The 19,277-nt window shown below is 44.1% G+C and overlaps 1 protein-coding gene across 3 annotated transcripts in view; it reads right to left on the bottom strand.

Annotated features, from left to right (window-relative positions):
* Nucleotides 1-15,672, bottom strand: part of RAVER2 (ribonucleoprotein, PTB binding 2) — a 110,063-nt gene extending 94,391 nt beyond the window's left edge. The window contains exon 1 of one of the 3 annotated variants that reach the window (XM_057500285.1): nt 15,254-15,672. In XM_057500285.1, coding sequence (XP_057356268.1) covers nt 15,254-15,505 — 252 coding nt within the window. In that variant the 5' untranslated portion in view covers nt 15,506-15,672. The remainder of the gene's footprint in view (nt 1-15,253) is intronic. The other 2 variants (XM_036911305.2, XM_036911306.2) reach the window with 2 other exon arrangements.
* Between the last annotated feature and the right edge of the window lie 3,605 nt (nt 15,673-19,277).

The following is a 19,277-nucleotide window of genomic DNA, read 5'->3' as shown; positions in this document are numbered from 1 at the left end:
CATCAGGGGCTCAGCAAAAAACAGATGGCACATTTAAAAACTAAGTAATTGGGAAGATTTTTTTAAAGAGCCTATCTATAAAGGCTTAAAGAAAACTTATGTTTCAACCGTTCCCTACAAGCCCTAGGCTTGAGGAGGCCAGGAGAATGATTATGACAACCCAGAGAGCCGAGCTGAGGGAGTGTCCCTGGAACTGTGACCTTTGGAAGAGGAAAGAGCCAACCCCAGGTGACCTGGCAGAGAGGAAGCTGTGTGAATAAATGTGCCAATCTGTCTCTCCTCCGTCCTTTGATTTCCCACTGGTGGCTCTGGCAAAATGCAACCAAATTCAGACAATGAGAGAGCCCTGTTAGTGCAATCCACGTGACAAGCAAGGCAACCAGGGCACAGAGCAGGTGAGAGGGGTGGAGGGAGATCTGGAGGGACAAATGGAAGATACGTAGTACAGCAACCAAGGACAATCCTCTGCAGATAATCCTGAGGCAAAATACATAATACAGAGAGTGTTCCAGGTGGTCTGACCTTCCCATTTCTCACTTATCACCCCTCTCAGTGCACACTATCCCCTTAAAGTAACTGCCTCTTAAGGCAAACAAAATATAAACAGAGTCAGAGTTTCTGATAAGCAATCACAGTATCATAGAACCTTTAAATTCATGGATAATTTTGTTTTCTCTATTTACATTTTGACAGTCCTTCATTTGCCTGAGCTAAATACAGCTAACCATAAAATCTTTTGCCCACAGATAAGAAATTGTCTCTGGAAGCCCCTAAGGGTCACTGACTATATAAGGTAGGGAAGATAAGTGCAAATGGAAGAATCAAAAGACAAAATTTGGGGGGTTAGTCAGGGGTCCCGTGTTGGGAGCCACACAAAGGCAACAAGATGGCCACTGAAACAACAAGACGGCCACAGTTCATGAGGTTCCTGCTTCACTTCCTGGAGATTAGCTGCGAGCCCGCGCGCGCCAACAAGAAAGCCCGCGCGCGCCAAGAGATACTCTTCTCCCCCTCCTTCCCCATTATCATATGCCAATCAGAATAACTCGCTGCGCCATCCCTGCTGTGCAGCCAATCCCCTGCTTACAAGTATCCTATGGCCCACTCTGCCCCTGAACATTAGTATATATGTACCCCCGTCTTACAATAAAATTTGAGGGCTTGATCAGAATACTGTCTTGCCTTCGCTCTTCTCTCGCCCCCATTTTCTTTCAGGTCGGATCCCCCTCGTCCCCACAAATAACTAGGTCCCGCTGGACGGGACAAGTGGCGCCCAACGTGGGGCAAGAGGTGCAGATCCTTCACAGGCGGACCCCCGAGTGAGATATCGTCTGCGCAGACCCCTTCTTGATGAAACAATAGGAGACGCCTTTCGCCGCTCACGGAGGTCGTCGTCCCTGGTGAGTACCGGCCGCCTTACAAGAAAATGGGAACTAAATTAAGTAAAGAAGCGGTCTTCATAAGAGACCTAAAAAGTTCACTTAGGGAGAGAGGAGTTCGAGTTAAAAAGAAAGACTTGGTAAAGTTTTTTATTTTTGTTGATGAAGTCTGTCCGTGGTTTATCATTAATGGCCCCGAAATTCATCCTAAAAAATGGCAGAAAGTAGGTAGAGATTTAAATGATTATCTTATCAAAAACGGCCCTGACTCTGTTCCTGTTTCAGTATTTTCCTATTGGGGTCTTATCAGAGATATTGTTGAAAATACTGACCCTGATAAACGTCAACTCTTGTCAGTAGCAGAATATTGCCTCCGCCCCCTATCTCGGGCGGCCTCAAAATTGTCTCTTTCGAGTGATCCCCCTGCTCCAAAATCGGCTAAATCCCCCTCCCCTAGCCCGACACCATCTTTGCTCGGTGCCCTCCATGATACCCCTCCCAAATGTTGCATTTATCCGCCTCTCCCTCGAGATTCGGACTTTGTCGATACACAAAAAGTTTTTCCAGTCGTGACTAAGAGCCAAAATGGCGAGCCTTTAGATCCGGGAGACGCGGCTGAACTAGAAGACGAAGCGGCCAAGTATAACAACCCAGATTGGCCCCTTGCCGCCCCGTCGCTTAACCTCCCTTCTTACACACCCCCAGTTTTGAAAGGAGCCTCTTACACTCCCCCTATTCGGCCTCCCAATGTTTGCGCCCCGGCCTTTTTGCCCCCGTCGGCCCCTCCGCTACCCCCTCCGGCTCCCGGTCCTGTTAGCCCCCCTACCAGCACTGAAGACCTAATAGCACAGATAGTAGAACAAAGAATAACTTGCCATCTCCAAAAATTAGTTGTCTCCCAACCAGTTCGTCCCGCGTTATATTCGCAAAGGGGCCTCTCTAAGAAACCGCTTACAGCCACAAAACCTAATAAACAACCTAAAAAACTGCTCTTTCCTGTTCTTACCCGAGCCTCCGCCCGCTCTGGCCCCACCTCCACAACACATAGTCCGGAAGAGGGCGATCTTAAAAGCGACGGCGAAGACGCCCCTGCTGCTCAGGAAATAGAAAGTGAGGGAGAGGAGCAAGCTGAGCCAGAGCCGGCCGAGCCTGCTGATGGCCCTAGAGAATTTCACAAAATCCATTTCAAAAGCTTAAAAGAGCTGAACGCGGCCGTTAAAGCTTATGGCCCCAATGCCCCTTTTACCCTTTCTGTTCTTGATTCGCTGTCTCGAGGAGGACATTTACTCCCAGGTGAATGGCTGCGTATAGTCCAGGCTGTGCTTACCCGTGGTCAGTTTTTAACTTGGAAGGCAGATTTTGCTGACCGTTGTCAGACCATCGCTGCTGCCAATGTAAAAGACCCTCATTCCCCAACAGCGTCCTGGACTTTTGATAAGCTTACGGGACAGGGCAGATATATCTCTGAAACCAGGCAGCAGCGCCTTCCCCTTGGTCTTTTATCTCAAGTGAAAGATGCCGCTTTGGGCGCTTGGATATCACTCCCTGCTTCCGGGACTGCTAACACTCCTCTAACTAAGATCACTCAAAGCTCGCAAGAAGACTATAGCGAATTTGTTAGCAGACTGTTAGAGGCCGCCGAAAGGACCCTTGGTTCCGCGGCTGCCAATGATAAGATTGTAAAACAGCTAGCCTATGAAAACGCCAACTCGGCATGTCGAGCCGTCCTCCGCGGTAAGACTCGAGACAAAACTCTTGATGAAATGCTGAGAATGTGTAGAGATGTCGATCCTTTTACATCCAAAGTCCAAGCCCTTTTAGCTGTAGGTGCCGCTGTTCAAACTCCCCCGGTTTCTTATCCTCCTTCCTTCCCCAGGGGCGCACCGCCTATGCGTAACTGCTTTAAATGTGGACAGCCAAGCCATTTCGCTCGCCAATGCCCTACCACAGCTCCTCCTCCTAGAGTTGGGTCAGTCCCCGGTATTTGCCCTCGCTGCCATAAGGGGCGGCACTGGGCCAAAGAGTGCCGTAACAATCCAACAAATCCTTTTTACAGTACCACAAATCCTTTCACCCCCCCTTTTCAGGGAAACGGGCTGAGGGGCCAGCCCCGGGCCCCCCAGCCAATTCCATTTCAGCCGGCCTCGGGGAACAGCCTAGCTGTAGCACTCCCGCCCTCTATCGGGCCACACCCGGGAGTGCAGGACTTGACCTCTGTGCCTCCTCCTCAACAATATTAACGCCTGAGGAGGGAATTACAATTATTTCCACAGGAATTTATGGCCCACCTCCCAAAGATACTTATTTTCTAATTTTAGGGCGAGCTTCCACCACAATAAACGGCCTTATTGTCCACCCTTCCTTAGTTGACAATGACTATACTGGAGAAATAAAAATTCTTGCTAGTGCCCCCCAGTGCCCTGTCAGCATTATGAAAGGTCAGCGCCTTGCGCAGGCGCTCCCCCTCCCTTTAAGTACATCTCACCCTGCTATTCATAAGCAGCGAGGCTCCTCTACCCCAGGTTCCTCAGACTTATATTGGATCCAAGCTATTACTAAAGAACGCCCCACTCTTAAACTTAAGATCCAAGGAAAAGTATTTGAAGGAATTTTAGATTCGGGGGCCGACTCTACGGTCATATCTCAGGCTTCATGGCCCTCCAGCTGGCCCTTACACGCTTCCTTGACCCATCTACAAGGAATTGGGCAGTCAAGAAACACCTTACAGAGCTCACAGTTATTAAACTGGGAAGATGAAGAAGGAAATACCGGATCCATTCAACCCTTCGTAGTTCCTGGGTTGCCGGTAAATCTTTGGGGAAGAGATATCCTTTCTCAAATGAAAGTCATCATGTGTAGCCCTAATGAAGTTGTAACACAGCAGATGCTTTCACAGGGTTACCTCCCTGGTCAGGGGTTGGGCAAACTAAAACAGGGAGATCCCAACCCGATACTGGCCACGCCTAAGATAGACCGCTCAGGTTTAGGGTTTGAAAAACATTTTTCGTAAGGGCCGTTGCTCCTCCTGCACTCCAGGCAGACAAGATTACTTGGAAAAGTGATGTTCCTGTCTGGATCGATCAATGGCCCCTTACCACTACAAAATTAAATGCAGCCATAGAGTTAGTGCAGGAACAGCTGGCTGCTGGACATATTGAACCTTCTACATCCCCTTGGAACACCCCAATCTTTGTAATCCAAAAGAAATCAGGCAAGTGGAGGCTCCTACAAGACCTCAGGGCGGTTAATAAGACTATGGTCTCTATGGGCGCATTACAACCGGGAATTCCCTCTCCAATAGCCATCCCTAAAGGGTATGTCAAATTAGTAATTGATCTAAAAGATTGCTTTTTCTCCATACCTTTGCATCCTGATGATTGCAAACGTTTTGCCTTTAGTATACCCATTACCAATTGTGTAGGGCCTTCTCCCCGGTTTCAGTGGAGAGTTCTCCCACAAGGAATGGCCAACAGTCCTACTCTTTGCCAAAAATTTGTAGCCCAGACTATAGACCCCTTTAGGTTGCTCTTCCCCACTTTGTATATTATCCATTATATGGATGATATTCTTCTTGCCGGTCCTGACCAGCAACAGCTCTATGCAGCCAGTCAACAGCTAGTCACTGCCCTCCGAGATCGAGGACTACAAATTTCCCCAGAAAAAGTCCAGGTCCACCCCCCCCAACTATTTTTAGGCTTTGAATTATTTTCTAATAAAATCCTCACTCAAAAAATTCAGTTAAAGAGAAGCTCCTTAAACACTCTTAATGATTTTCAGCGTCTGCTAGGAGACATCAACTGGCTCAGGCCTTATTTAAAGCTGACCACCGGAGAGTTAAAGCCCTTGTTTGATGTCCTACGTGGAGACCCTGATCCTTCCTCCCCCCGCTCGCTTTCATCAGAAGCACAAAGGGCATTAACCATTGTAGAGCAGGCTATTTCTGAACAGACCATTAGCTACTTCTCTCCACATCTAAGTTTGTGGCTGCTCATTTTCCCTACCCCCTTCTCCCCTACAGGAGTCCTTTGGCAAAACCATCCACTATTTTGGGTTCATTTGCCAGCCTCCCCCCCTAGAGTCTTAGCTACCTATCCTCAATTAGTTGCTGCCCTTTTACGTTTAGGCCGAGAGGCAGCTCTCAAGCTGTTTGGGAGAGACCCTGAAGTTATAACCCTCCCATACAATACATCTCAATTACAATGGCTTATTCAACATGATGATGATTGGGCAATTAGCTGCACCTCCTTCCATGGGACAATAGATAATCATTACCCTGCAGACAGATTAGTCCAGTTCCTTCAAAAGACCCCGGTTGTCTTTCCCAAAAGGACTAAAACCACGCCAATTGCTGGGGCCGTGATAGTGTTCTCTGATGGGTCCTCCTCCGGTATAGCCGCTTTCAGTATTAATGGGCAAGTTACTCGAATACAGACAGACCTCTCTTCTGCACAACTTGTTGAACTAACTGCAATAATCAAAGTTTTTGAGCTTTTAATAGATGCCCCCTTTAACCTTTACACTGACAGTGCCTATGTAGCAACCTCTGTTCCCCTATTAGAGACAGTGCCTTATATACGTCCTTCTACAAATGCTTCCCCCCTATTCGCAAAATTGCAAAAATTAATTCTAAACCGCGATGCCCCTTTTTTCATCGGGCACATACGCGCTCACACTGGCCTTCCAGGGCCGCTTGCCAAAGGCAATGACAGAGTTGATCTGGCGACTCAATTAGTAGCCTCTGTCACGTCAGACTCACCCTTGGCTGCAGCCCAACGGGCTCATGAACTACATCATCTCAATGCTCACACTCTTAGACTCAAATTTTCAATCACCCGAGAACAAGCCCGCCAAATAGTTCGGCAATGTCAAGGATGTCTAACTCTCCTCCCAGAGCCTCATAACAGAATCAACCCCCGGAGGTTAGTTCCAAGAGAGATATGGCAAATAGATGTCACTCATTACCCTCCCTTTGGTAAATTAAAATATATCCATGTGTCTATTGACACATGTAGTGGTTTCCTATGTGCATCCTTGCAAACGGGAGAAGCAACTAAAAATGTCATTACCCATGTTCTCTCATGCCTGGCATATCTACCACCACCTAAAATCTTAAAAACTGACAATGGGCCTGGATACACCAGCTCTAGCTTTAAACAGTTCTGTGCGCAGTTAAGTATTAAGCACATAACAGGAATCCCCTATAATCCCCAAGGCCAAGGCATTGTTGAAAGAGCCCACTTAACCCTTAAAAACATGTTATTCAAACTTCAGTCGGGGGGAGAAGTACTCTATCCGAAAACAGGTAATGCAAAGACACTCCTAAATCATGCACTGTTTGTTCTTAATTTCCTTACTTATGACTCCGCGGGTAAAACCGCTGCTGATCGCCTTTGGCATCCCTCCACGGCAGATAATTATGCACAGGCTATGTGGAGAGATCCGATGACCAACACATGGCACGGGCCTGACCCTGTGCTCATATGGGGGAAAGGACATGCTTGTATATATGATGCTAAAGCACAAAATGCCCGATGGCTCCCAGATAGGCTCATTAAACTTCTAGACACAAATAAAAGCAAAAACAATAACTCTAGTCCAGGGCATGTTAACCCCTGAGAAGCCTTCCCTTTCTGTTTAATTTCAGAAGGCAGGAAGTAGATCCACGCATCTCATGTGAAACCTGTTGTCCCAACCGAAACAACTGACGATCATCCCGCGTGGAGAGCCCGATCCACCAAGAACCCTCTCCGGCTTAAGATCAGCAGAACGCCCCTAAGATGATCGCCTTCGAACTGTGTGCCATTGTACTGGTACTGTGCTCCCTTCCCCCAGGCAGATGTTCCAGCCCACAGCAGTCTCACAACTTGACCTGGGAGGTGATCAGTGGGACAGGGAACGTAGTTTGGAGTGTGTCAAAAATAGCACACCCCTATTCCTGGTGGCCAGACCTGTACCCCGACCTGTGTACATTAGCAATAGATGCAGCCAATTGGGGTTTGGAAGGACACACAGACTTCCAAAAACCCCCCTCCTCCCCTGGGAGCCTAGGATCGCCCCCTTGGGGAGGATGCGGAGAACCCAGCAAGAGGAGAGAGTTGAAAACCCTCACTTTCTATGTCTGCCCTGGTTACCATCGTAGCCAGGCCCTTAATTGGAAGTGTCAAGGATTATCAGATTTTTACTGTGCAAGCTGGAGTTGTGAGACCTCAGGTGACACCTACTGGCGGCCCTCCTCCTCATGGGACCTTATTAAAGTCACTGCTAATTACACCCACTCAAATCGGGGCAACGATGGCACGTGCAATACATGGTGTCACCCGTTGCGTATCGAATTCACCAATCCTGGGAAACGGAGTACTAGTTGGACAACGGGGGCCACATGGGGACTGAGACTCTACCAGAGTGGCTATGATAATGGAGTCTCGTTTACAATCAAGCTTAAAGCAGAGCCTCTTCCAGCTGTCCCAGTAGGACCCAACGCTGTCTTGCGAGACTAGCCGCGTCTCCCAGCCCCGCCCGCGCCAACCCTAGCCCCACCTGCAGACGCTGCCACCCCTTCCTTCGCCTCCACTCTTAACCGACCCACCTTCCTTCCTAGCACCGGACAGCGCCTTCTCAACCTCCTTGAAGGAGCTTTCCGAGTTCTAAATACCACCAACCCAAATACTACCAAATCCTGTTGGCTTTGCTTTTCCTCTTCACCTCCTTACTATGAAGGACTAGGATTGTTAGGCAATTTTAACAATACGACCAGCCACGAAGCCTGTAGCTGGGGCACACAAAAGTTAACCCTGACTGAGGTAACTGGAAAAGCTACATGTTTAGGAACAATTCCCTCAACCCATAAGAGTCTGTGTAATAACACCATACCCATAGTTACCTCGGGTGAAAACAGATATCTAGTCCCTCCCCGTCAAGGATGGTGGGCTTGTAACACTGGACTAACACCGTGTGTTTCCACCGCTGTTTTCAATTCCTCCCATGATTTCTGTGTTATGGTTCAACTAGTGCCGAGACTTATATATCATGATGATCCCTCATTTGTCACTGAGTTCGACCCTAAAAATAGGTACAAGAGAGAATTAGTCTCGTTGACCCTAGCCACATTAGTGGGAGTAGGAATTGCAGCAGGAGTAGGAACAGGGACAGCTGCCATCATCCAGGGGAACCAAAACTATGAAGGGCTAAGAACCGCCATTGACGACGATCTAAAAACCATAGAACAATCTATTACCAAACTTGAAGAATCTCTGACTTCCCTTTCTGAAGTCGTCTTGCAGAATAGACGGGGGCTAGATCTACTGCTCCTAAAAGATGGAGGACTGTGTGCAGCTTTAAGAGAAGAATGCTGTTTTTATGCAGACCACTCCGGAATAATAAGAGATTCAATGTCAAAGCTTAGAGAAAGGCTAGACCAGAGAAAGAGAGAGCGAGAAGCTAGCCAAAGTCCCTTTGAGTCCTAGTTCACTAAGTCCCCATGGCTCACAACTCTGATCCCCACCATCCTTGGACCCTTAGCAGGACTCCTCCTTTTAGTGTCTTTTGGCCCTTGGGCTTTAAGAAAACTAACAGCCTTTATTCGAGAGCAGGTTGACCAGCTCGTCAAGCCAGCAGTTGCTGTTCATTATCACAGACTTACAGCCTGTGATGAAAGATCCGACACCGAACCAACCAATGCTCCCGGCCTCCAGTTTTCAACTTTACAGGCGCCTCAACCCTGGTACCATCGATTCTGGCACCGTAATTAATGTGGCCCATATGCTGGTCGGCCAGAACCAAGCATACCCCTAACTGTGAGGGTATGGGCATCGAGATGAGTGCGAGACAAAGTACCGCAAGGGAGGGTTCTTCCTAGAACCTCTCTGGTCCTCCCTGAGAATATGCCTGGTTTGCATAGAGGTTGGTATCCATATGTACATAAAGCCTTAATATCAGCTAGCAATTTGGCTTTCAGCTCTGCCTCTCCTCCCTAAAAGATACCGAGAGCATATAGGTAGACATTCGCAAGATGTTACCTTACTGGAGGAGCCAGGCCTCTATTCCCTCACTCGATTAAGGCCCACCTTTCTGAAATAAATAGAAAGGGAGGAGATGTTGGGAGCCACACAAAGGCAACAAGATGGCCACTGAAACAACAAGACGGCCACAGTTCATGAGGTTCCTGCTTCACTTCCTGGAGATTAGCTGCGAGCCCGCGCGCGCCAACAAGAAAGCCCGCGCGCGCCAAGAGATACTCTTCTCCCCCTCCTTCCCCATTATCATATGCCAATCAGAATAACTCGCTGCGCCATCCCTGCTGTGCAGCCAATCCCCTGCTTACAAGTATCCTATGGCCCACTCTGCCCCTGAACATTAGTATATATGTACCCCCGTCTTACAATAAAATTTGAGGGCTTGATCAGAATACTGTCTTGCCTTCGCTCTTCTCTCGCCCCCATTTTCTTTCAGGTCGGATCCCCCTCGTCCCCACAAATAACTAGGTCCCGCTGGACGGGACAGTCCCGTTTTGTGGCAACAGCTTTCCATCAGAGCTGATTTCACTCAATGCGTCCTTGATCCTCTGAATCTTGTTAACTTAAACAGCAATTCTCTTAAATACAGCTCTTTCTTGAGCCTCTAACATAAGACACAGGTGCATCCATCAATGATTTGAAGTGGGAAAGTCTCTGCTCCTGCAAAAAGCTGGTAGTTATTGCACTATTTAGAATAGTCTTACATTTCAGAAGCATTGTAGCTTAAACAGATGTTAAAATGCTAACTGGCAAAACTATATACCATCGACCATCCTCTTTGTATGGGAAAACATGTTGTATATCCAAAAAATAATTTATAAGCTTAACTGACTCAATTAGGAAATGCTCTATAAATCACCTGAAACTTCTTTGGACTGCTTGTTAACACCCAGCATTGTGATGCTAACCAAAGTACTCCTCTTCTCAAATGTGTTTTCAGAGGAGAGAACAAGCATTGCTGAAACTTTCAAGAATTTCTGCCAAGACTAGAAACCTACCGAGCCAGTGGTGTCCCAGAAATCTAGAAGCATATTTCTTTAGCAGCCTTCAGTGTCCTTGTTACACTGGGAATCCAATAATAAAGTACACAGAAAAGTAGAACTGATAATTCTTACTATGTTAGTAAAGAAAATGTAACACATAACTTGTAAGTGGTATAAAGTATACCAAGAAAAGTAACTTCTGGAAGTAAGCAAGATGGCATTCTCAATAAGGAAAAGAATACTTTCAAAATGCAAAAACATCCCAGTATTTGGGAAAAAGTGGTGAATAATAGCACTACTTTTTAAAAAGGCAATGATTACCAAATATAGTGCTAAAGAAAATAATATATATTTATTTTTACATTCCATGGTTAAAGAACACAAAGAGAATTCTATTGGTTTTTGATGCATATGAAAGAAAAATGGCAATAAGTAACTTTCAAAAAGAAACTTAACCAGAGTTTCCTACATTTGGTGGTTTGTTATTCTAAAAAGTGCTTAGTTGATAATACCATGCTTTCAAATGGGCTTCTGTGAATTAACCATCAAGCTTCTCAATTAACTACTATAATAGAGTACTTTGAAAGGGAAGTTAATAATACCCAATGTGAAACAATAGAATGTTTCTTCTGTTACTGATCCTTGGCTGTAAGCCCTGCAACACTCACATTTTCCTTCTAATTACAAAATAAAATCTCTTTCTGATTTTAAAATGAAAACAAAAACAAAGCCCATGTACACATACAAACATGTAAGAAAAAATGAGTGAACTCCAACAGTACAGGAAATGAATGCCACTGTTTCCTCCATTTTGAAACCCCAATAACAATGCTACTGAAACAGAATCAGGCTAACCATAAAATATAAACAACCACTATTAATTAGGTTATTACCTTAACTAATCAAAATTCTAAATTCAGAGTTGCAAAAGACTTTTCAGACACATACATACACAATGGCTATACTGAAGAAGAACAAGTGTTCACAACACTGTTACTGTTCACTATAATTATAATTATTATAAATATTATTCATAAGTTAATCACTATAATTACATTCCTAAACACTAATATTCAAAGACAGAACCATAAATATCTAAATCACAGTGGCATGAAGTACTTCGGAATTTAGGTAGCTTGATAAAACTAGCGTATCACCCAATGCAGGACTCATAAGAAATGAGACTGGAAAGTGTAGCCAGAGGCCAAGACACAAAAAGCCTAGAATCTTTTAGATTTCCATCCTATCATGTCATGCTTTTCAAAATGAGGTCTGAGTACTCCATGACAATAAAAGGTGCATGAAAAATCATAGGATAAATATGGCACATCTTCCATTAAGTGTCAAGTTCATGGGGCAAAAAAAAACAGGAGTGGAGTTAAACAAGTTTAAGTCACTGTTTTTATATTAAATCCAATTTTACTAGAACATAAAGTTAATGAATTTTTCAGACAGAACATGAAGCTCCAAAGCAATTTCACTCTTTCAGGAAGCTAATTCAGGCTCACTATTCCTTACAGTTTGAGGAAAAGAAGCAAGTTGAAGGACAAAATTTGAGGAAAAGTTTGATAAGTGGTGTTGGGAATGTGGCACTAAATTTTTTTTTTTTTAAATAGGAGAGTGATGTGATCATATCAGATTTGTCCTTTGGGAAGCTCTCTCCAGGGAAGTCGTAAGCAATAGCAGAATGGGCTAAAACATAAAAGGACAATATTGCAGATAGGTGACAAACTGAAAAGTTGTAATAATCTTGTTCAAGAGATGAAAAGGACATGAACCCAAGTTGGAGCTATGAAACCCCAGAGGGCTAAGAAGGTTTTGAGGACACATAGGAGGCTGGCCAGACATCGCCTGACTAACCACACAGTAACTATTCAATGAGACTGCTCTTGAAAACTTGCAGTGAAGTTGTTCATTCTTTTTTAAAGCTAGTATTTCTGTAAGGTGTTTGGTATATGCACCTTTAAAAGATTCTACTTAATAATACTTTCAGTGTGCCTTCCAATCACAGGAAGAACAAAGTAGTGAAATGCTATGGTAAATGTGTTTTACCAAAAATTAAACAAAATTTGAGTAAGATTTATGAAAACTATAGTTAATAAAGGAATTAACCATGTTTTCAAAATGTTAAGAAAAATTACTGCACTCTAGTTACCAACATAGCTTTTCTAGAGACATAATTATACAGTTTGAGAACTAGTTAGGAATGGATTTGGTCTTTAATGTGATATTCTAGCATAAGTGAAGGAATAAACAGACTCTTCCAGAAAAAAAAGAATGAGAATATTTAAAATATCTGATTACATAATAACTGAACAAAAAGTGATTTTTTTAAAAACCATTGTTTGACACTTCAAAAGGAATAAATACATAGTTTAGCCAGATGATACCTGCTAAAAGGCACAAAATAAAACTTAAACTTTCATTAAGTTGCCAGTAAAATGCAGCCATTAACAAGAGACATTAAAATTGTTAAGGGAAATAAAAGAAAATACAAAAGATCCTTCCACAATATACTCTTGAAAATATTATAACTTGAGAAAAAGTAGATGAAGTAAATGTTAACCTTATTGAACAAATAAAACTAGCAATTTTCAATCTAAATTTTTTAAAGTCTTTTAACTGCTTTTCAAACAGCATACATTAGTCTATTCTACTTATTTGTGTAACAGAGACCACTGCCAGCTATGATCGTAATCCAAAAACTAGCAAAGATGCAAGTATGGAAAATGATAGAAAAAATAAAACACTACTCAAACAAATGTTATCTGTAATCAAAGATTGATCTGTTTATATTTTAAAACTATGTATCAGAAATATTAAAAACATTGTAGAAATCATTACAGAAAAAAATTAACGGTAGGACACGTTTAGAAACTAGTCTTCTAGGTCCTAAAAAAAAACTAGTCTCTGGGTCCTAAAAAAAAGCTTTTAGATGAAACTCTTCAGCTCTCAAAAAAACATGGCATAAGAATAACATAAAAATTCAAGACACTTCACTTGGCAGCAAAAGACTCATCTAGACATACAGATCTTATACCAATTTTATTTGAAAGTTTATGCTTGCTACCTTAAAGAAAAACTAAGCTTTTGGCTAAACAAATTCATAACAGAAAAAAAGAATCTCAAAAATACAAATTATAAATTTTCATTATGGGTAATTCTCATAAAATCTCTCTCCATCAGTAACACCAGGTAATTAAAACTGTTCCTTTTATTAGCTCTGCTGATAATGTTTTTTTCATGTCTCCTGAGAAGGTAAATGAGAAAGATACCAACAGCAAATCAAGAACAGACAATTGTCTGGAAAATTTTGGTTCTAAATATTTTTAGAATTATTGTAAGAAACTGTGATGATAAAGACAGTTGACATTATACAAAGGAAATCAAGACTTTTGTCCAAGATTATCTACAGAGACGCTATTTTTTCTGTTTTTTTGTTTTTTAAATTCACCTGCCTCTTCCAGGCTGTCCATATGCATTGGGTAGGGGAAAAGTGCTTCTACAAAACTAGTCCATTGCAAATATCCTTATGGGGTTGCATCACAAAACATTACCTGACAGATGGGAAGTGGACAATGATGGAGTTTTTTTAGATTGCTTTTTGAAACAAAATGTTCCCTCAAGCGTATGTTTTACAAGATTATGTGCTCACATTTATTGTGAGTGACTGTGTAAGGTCTCATTACATAGTAATGAGGTGCTGGTCTCATTATGGGTCTTATGGGAGAACTTCTCTGCAATTATCAATAGCTAGCCCACTTGCAATTCCACACATACTATTTCAGGGGACTACCCAAACTACCTACACCTGTCCAGAACAGCCCAGACTCCCCATCAATGCAAAACACATAAATTCAAGACATATGAAATAGTCCTAAATTTAGAATGAATACCTAAATAAAAATAAATGAATATCTAGACAATAAAGAAACCCTGAATTAAAAAAAATGATTTTTTTTGGTAAAGCATATTTTGCATACACACAGGAAAAGAGGACAATATCCCATGTTAACAACTGTTATTTTTAAGTATCAAAAACACGAGTGCTTCCTACTTCCCCCTTTTGCTCTTCTCTGTATTTTTTAGCTTTCCTACAATGAGCATGTAACTTTGGCAATCAAAGAAAAAAAAAAGGTAAATACGTGCAGAGCCTCTAATCTTAATCCAGCAGTTCATCTGGATCAAAGACACAAAGTAGCCGACCTTTAAACCTCCTCAGAGTCACTGGAGTAACAAATCCTCCAGGGCTTGGCATGGCTGAAGGTGGCCGCAGGGCTCCCCAAAGCTCGGTGGTAATGTATCCGGCGCCTTAGCAAACGGAGGGGCAGAGTTGTACCACACAAACTTCATCAAGTGCTTCAGAAACAGCGAAAACTCACTCCCAGCTCTCCCGTGACCCCGCCCCCCATGGCGCACTCAAGCCCGGAGGACCCCAGGCCGGACCCGCCGCCGCTCAGGATGCTCGCGAAGACCTGGCCCCCGGCCAAACTGCGCGCCACAGCTCACCTCCGTCTCCTTCCCCTGCGACTCCCCGACTCCCCGACTCCTTCCCGCAAACACACCCTCGAGCCACAGGGGAGGGAAAGAACGGCCGCGCTTAGAGGCAGCCGCCCCCGATTCCCGTGACCTTGGGCAAAGCGCTCCGCCTCTCGGAGCCTCAGTTTCCTAATCTGCCATCCTCGCACGGTGACCACAGGCTCAGAAACCCCGGGGGCTTTGCAAAACCCTCGGGCCGTTCGCCTAACTCTGCACCCACACCCCCTCCCCTCGACCGCCCCTCGGCTCCGGGCAGCCCCACCGCGTCGGGGGCAGCTCCTCTCCGGGGCGCTGCCCCGATGCGCCCGGGACGCGTCGCCTCGCAGTCCGGTCCCCGTACCTGGCAGTTGCTGTCCTGGGGCAGGTTTTTCACTAGGATTTTCCTGCGATTGCTGAGCTCCCGGCGCATCCGCTGCAGCCGCGCGGCGACCTCCTCGGGGTGCAGCGCGGCGGGCGCGGGGCCCCGGGCGTCCTCGCGCGCCTCGGCGGAGGGGCCCGGCGCGCGCTGCCCCGACCCCGGCCCCGGCCCCGGCCCTGCCGCGCCGCCCCGGCCCGCGCCCCCCTCGCCGCCGCCGCCCGCTGCCGCCGCCATCTTCCCGGCGCCCCGCGGTTGCGGGCTCCTCCGGAGGCTCGAGGGGAAGCGGAGAGAGAAAGCGGGAGGAGGCCCGGGCGGGGGCGAGGCGGGCAGAGGCCGCAGAGCGGGCCCAGCCGCGGGGAGGGGAGCGGGGAGGCGGCGCCGCAGCCGGGGGGCGGGCGGGGAGGAAACCTGAGCGCCGAGGCGGAGCCCGAGAACCACCTCGCGAGAGCCGCCCCCTCGGGCCCCCGGCCCCGCGCTCGGGCGGCGCCCACCCCTCCCGCCCACCGGCGGCGGCGGCGGCCCCGGAGCCGCCACGCGGACACCTGTGCGGCGGGCGGCGCCCCCTCCCTGCAAGGCCTGAGAAGTGGGGCTCTGGGGACGCGGCCCCGCGGCGGCCGCTCCCGGGGGACCCGAGTCCCAGGCGCCTGATCCCGTGCGGCCTCCCCACGTGACGGCGTGGCGGTCTCCGGGCGACCCTCGAAGTTCCCGCGCTGGGGTGGTTCGGGGGCTGCAGACGCGACTGAAGGCTCCCCAGACCCCGGGAGGTGCCCTGCAGGCTCCGGACGGTAACCCTTCTGCTGTGCTCAAGATGTGCGTATTTGGCAAAAAAAAAAAAGTTTGAATTTACAATGAAAAATAAAATTTAAGGAGTCCAAAGAAATATTCTGGAGGAAATTTTCTATATTTGGAAAAACCTGGTCGCCACGTATTTTCCGAGCTGTGTAGAAGAAGCCCTTTACCGGTCCCCTCCGTCCCTGTTGTACAATTCCTAAAATGTTAAACCTGGATGGCTGCAAATAACATCATATAAAGCGATGCTGAAACAAAGACTAAAATGGAAGAGCAGCTATGGCAGAAGGCTGAAGGATACTACTTGCAACTTGGAGAGTTACACTGTGAAACTATACTTGGTCAAGATGATGGTACAGATAAAACTGGCCACAGCTCAAATGACTGTCAGCAGAGAGGACCGTGAATCCTAAGTGTGTAACATGCAAATATGCTCAAAAAAAAAACCCAAAAAATAGTTGTATCATTTTAAATGATTCTGCAGTACATCCATGTTCAGAGCTGCATTATTCCCAACAGCCAAATGGTGGAAATAAGCCAAATGTCCGTCTACCAGTGAGCAGAGGAGCAAATTCTAGTATATACACACAAGGAAATATTATTTAGACATAAAAGAAATAAAGTATGGCTACAAGGCATTTGAACCTCCAAAATATTATGCTAATAAGCCAGATACAAAAGGTCATATTGTAGGATTCTATTTATTAAAAATATTCAAAGTAAATCCAAAGAGACAATACAGATTGGTGATTACCAAGATTGAGGGAGGAGGAATGGGAAACAACTGCTTAATATAAGTAAGTTTTCTTTTGGGGTAAGGAAAATGTTTTGAACTAGACAAAAGTGCCAATTGACCACTGAACTGAATGTGTTAAATATTTGCTGAATTGTTCACTGTAAGATGGCTCATTATGGGAATTTCACTTCATAAAAAGATTTGAAAAATAATATTCTGCAGTTTATAGCTTTGTCACCAGCTTTTTACAGGCTCCCTAGAGAGCCTCTTTCTATGACAGTATGATTGAACATCATTCTTTTCATAGCTGCATATTGTTCTACTGTAAGAATTACCATAGTTCACATTATTAATCTCCTAGTGTTAGGTATTTTTAATCTATTGTAAACAGTGCTGAGATTAATATCCATGTACCTATATTAGCAGATTCTTAATTTTTCCATAAAGAACAAGAAGCAAAATTTCTTCATCAAAGAATACAAAGATTTTATATATATTATATCCTATTTGCCTTCCCTCAGTTGTCCCTATCACAAACATCGTTTTCAGAGTGCTCATTTCCTTGCTTGCATCTATGAAAGTTTGATATCAAAATACTTTATTTTGTTTTAAATTTTATTCCCTTGATTTAAAAAGGTATGAATTTTAAATTCCAACAAAACTGTTCTGTAGGCTGAGAGATTTTGAGAAGTATATTCTTTAAAGTGGGCAAGAAGCATGAAAATAGCGTTAGTATATGCTTTGACTTGGAGTCACTCATCAAGTTTCAGAATACGTACTTATCTAAATGAGCACAATCTTCTTGACAGTTATTGAATGTCTCTCATATGCTAGACAATATAAAGTCCCTAGAATATCAAAATAATAAAATAAGGTTTCTATGACAGGGGTTCAGTCTCATTGGGAGAAAATTATACAATAATTATAATTAAATGGCACACATGCAAACAAGTGTTAGGAGTAGCCCTGGAAAACAGTGATCTGACTCTAATTTTAGTGATGTTGCTTTTGCTGAATATATATTTCAAACTGCTTTTTTGGTATTGACTTCAGAATCTACAACAAATTCTTCTGCATAGTTTCTGTGGTAGTGAATATTCATCACTTAGAGAAGGGTTTGACTTTTGGAAATAATTAAATGTTATTTGAAGCTAAGTCTGCCGAATGAATCAGGTGTTGATTGTGCTCTTGGGATTATGATGATGTAATTGGGGTTTTGGGCCCCAAGTGGGACATAATTACAATGTAATCAAGTTATTAAACCAATTTTACTAAGTGGCTACTTGGACTTGATCCCATTCCTTGAACAATATTGCTGTGTGTTGTAGGGTGGTAGCTTTCAAACTTTTGACCCAATCCAGTAGGAAATAAATATACCATAGTGGGAAATATATGCCATATTGGGAAATATGTTTTATATCACAACCCAGGTAAACACATGCATACAGCTGAAACAAAGATTTCACAAAACAATATACCCTTACCTGACGCAGCACATTCTAGTGTTTTTTATTAGATTCTATTCCATTTTTTAAAATCACTGGGGTAATACACTAAATTGATTCCATATGTCACTAATGAGTCATTGCTCACATTCTGATAAACATTGCTCTAGGTTTCAAATCAACTATCTTTACTACTTTGGCTCAACTGTTTTCAAGGAATTCAGAGAAATAATAAAAACTTGTTAACTGAACTGATAATCTGACATTGCCACGTAAAATAAATGGATGGCAACTACAAAGATTTGGAAATGCTACTATAATTCCAAAGAGTTCCTTTCATTTCAGGTTTTAGCCTGACTTGAAATAGCTTCTGCAGCAAACGAAGGGAACATTCTAATTTGAACCTGATGTCAAGTATAATTATCAAGCTACAACATATTTGCCAATATGCACAGGTAATTATCATGACCTATATAATTACCTTGTTCTGAAAACATGATCCATGTGCTCACTTTTGCCTTTATTTTTAAAAACACTGGTGTTATTTTTGTGTAGTTTTGAAGTCTGTAATAGAGAAAATGGAGAAGTTTAATAAGTCTCAGTTTATAGTATAATAGTAATAACACAGCCTCTTGCATCCAAACAATCTTTTGCTTATATGTTATGATAATATGATGAAAACAAGTATGCGAAAAGGCCCTGTAAACTCAAAGAATGATAGACTTCTAGTTATTTATTCATTTAGTGATAGATACTGAATGCCTACAATGTATCCGATACTACACAACATACCACATTTGATTGATTTTTATTCAGAAATGGCCTTTTCCCTGGGGAAAGTAATTGCCATTCAGTAATTGCAAATTTGGCATGATAAATACTATGACTAAAGTAGTCTTAATAGCACAGGGGGGTGTTTGATTTGGACGAAGAGGAAGATATCAAGCTGGGTCTTGAAGAACAAGTAGGAGTTTTCCAGATGACAAGGGGCAAGGATTGAAACAGGGAACAGAAAGAGACCCAGGAGCATCAGAGA

This window comes from Manis pentadactyla, chromosome 4, assembly GCF_030020395.1.
Source record: "Manis pentadactyla isolate mManPen7 chromosome 4, mManPen7.hap1, whole genome shotgun sequence".
In the NCBI taxonomy this organism is placed as follows: domain Eukaryota; kingdom Metazoa; phylum Chordata; class Mammalia; order Pholidota; family Manidae; genus Manis; species Manis pentadactyla.
The sequence above is the reverse complement of the archived record's forward strand: the minus strand, read 5'-3'. Positions and strand labels throughout refer to the sequence as shown.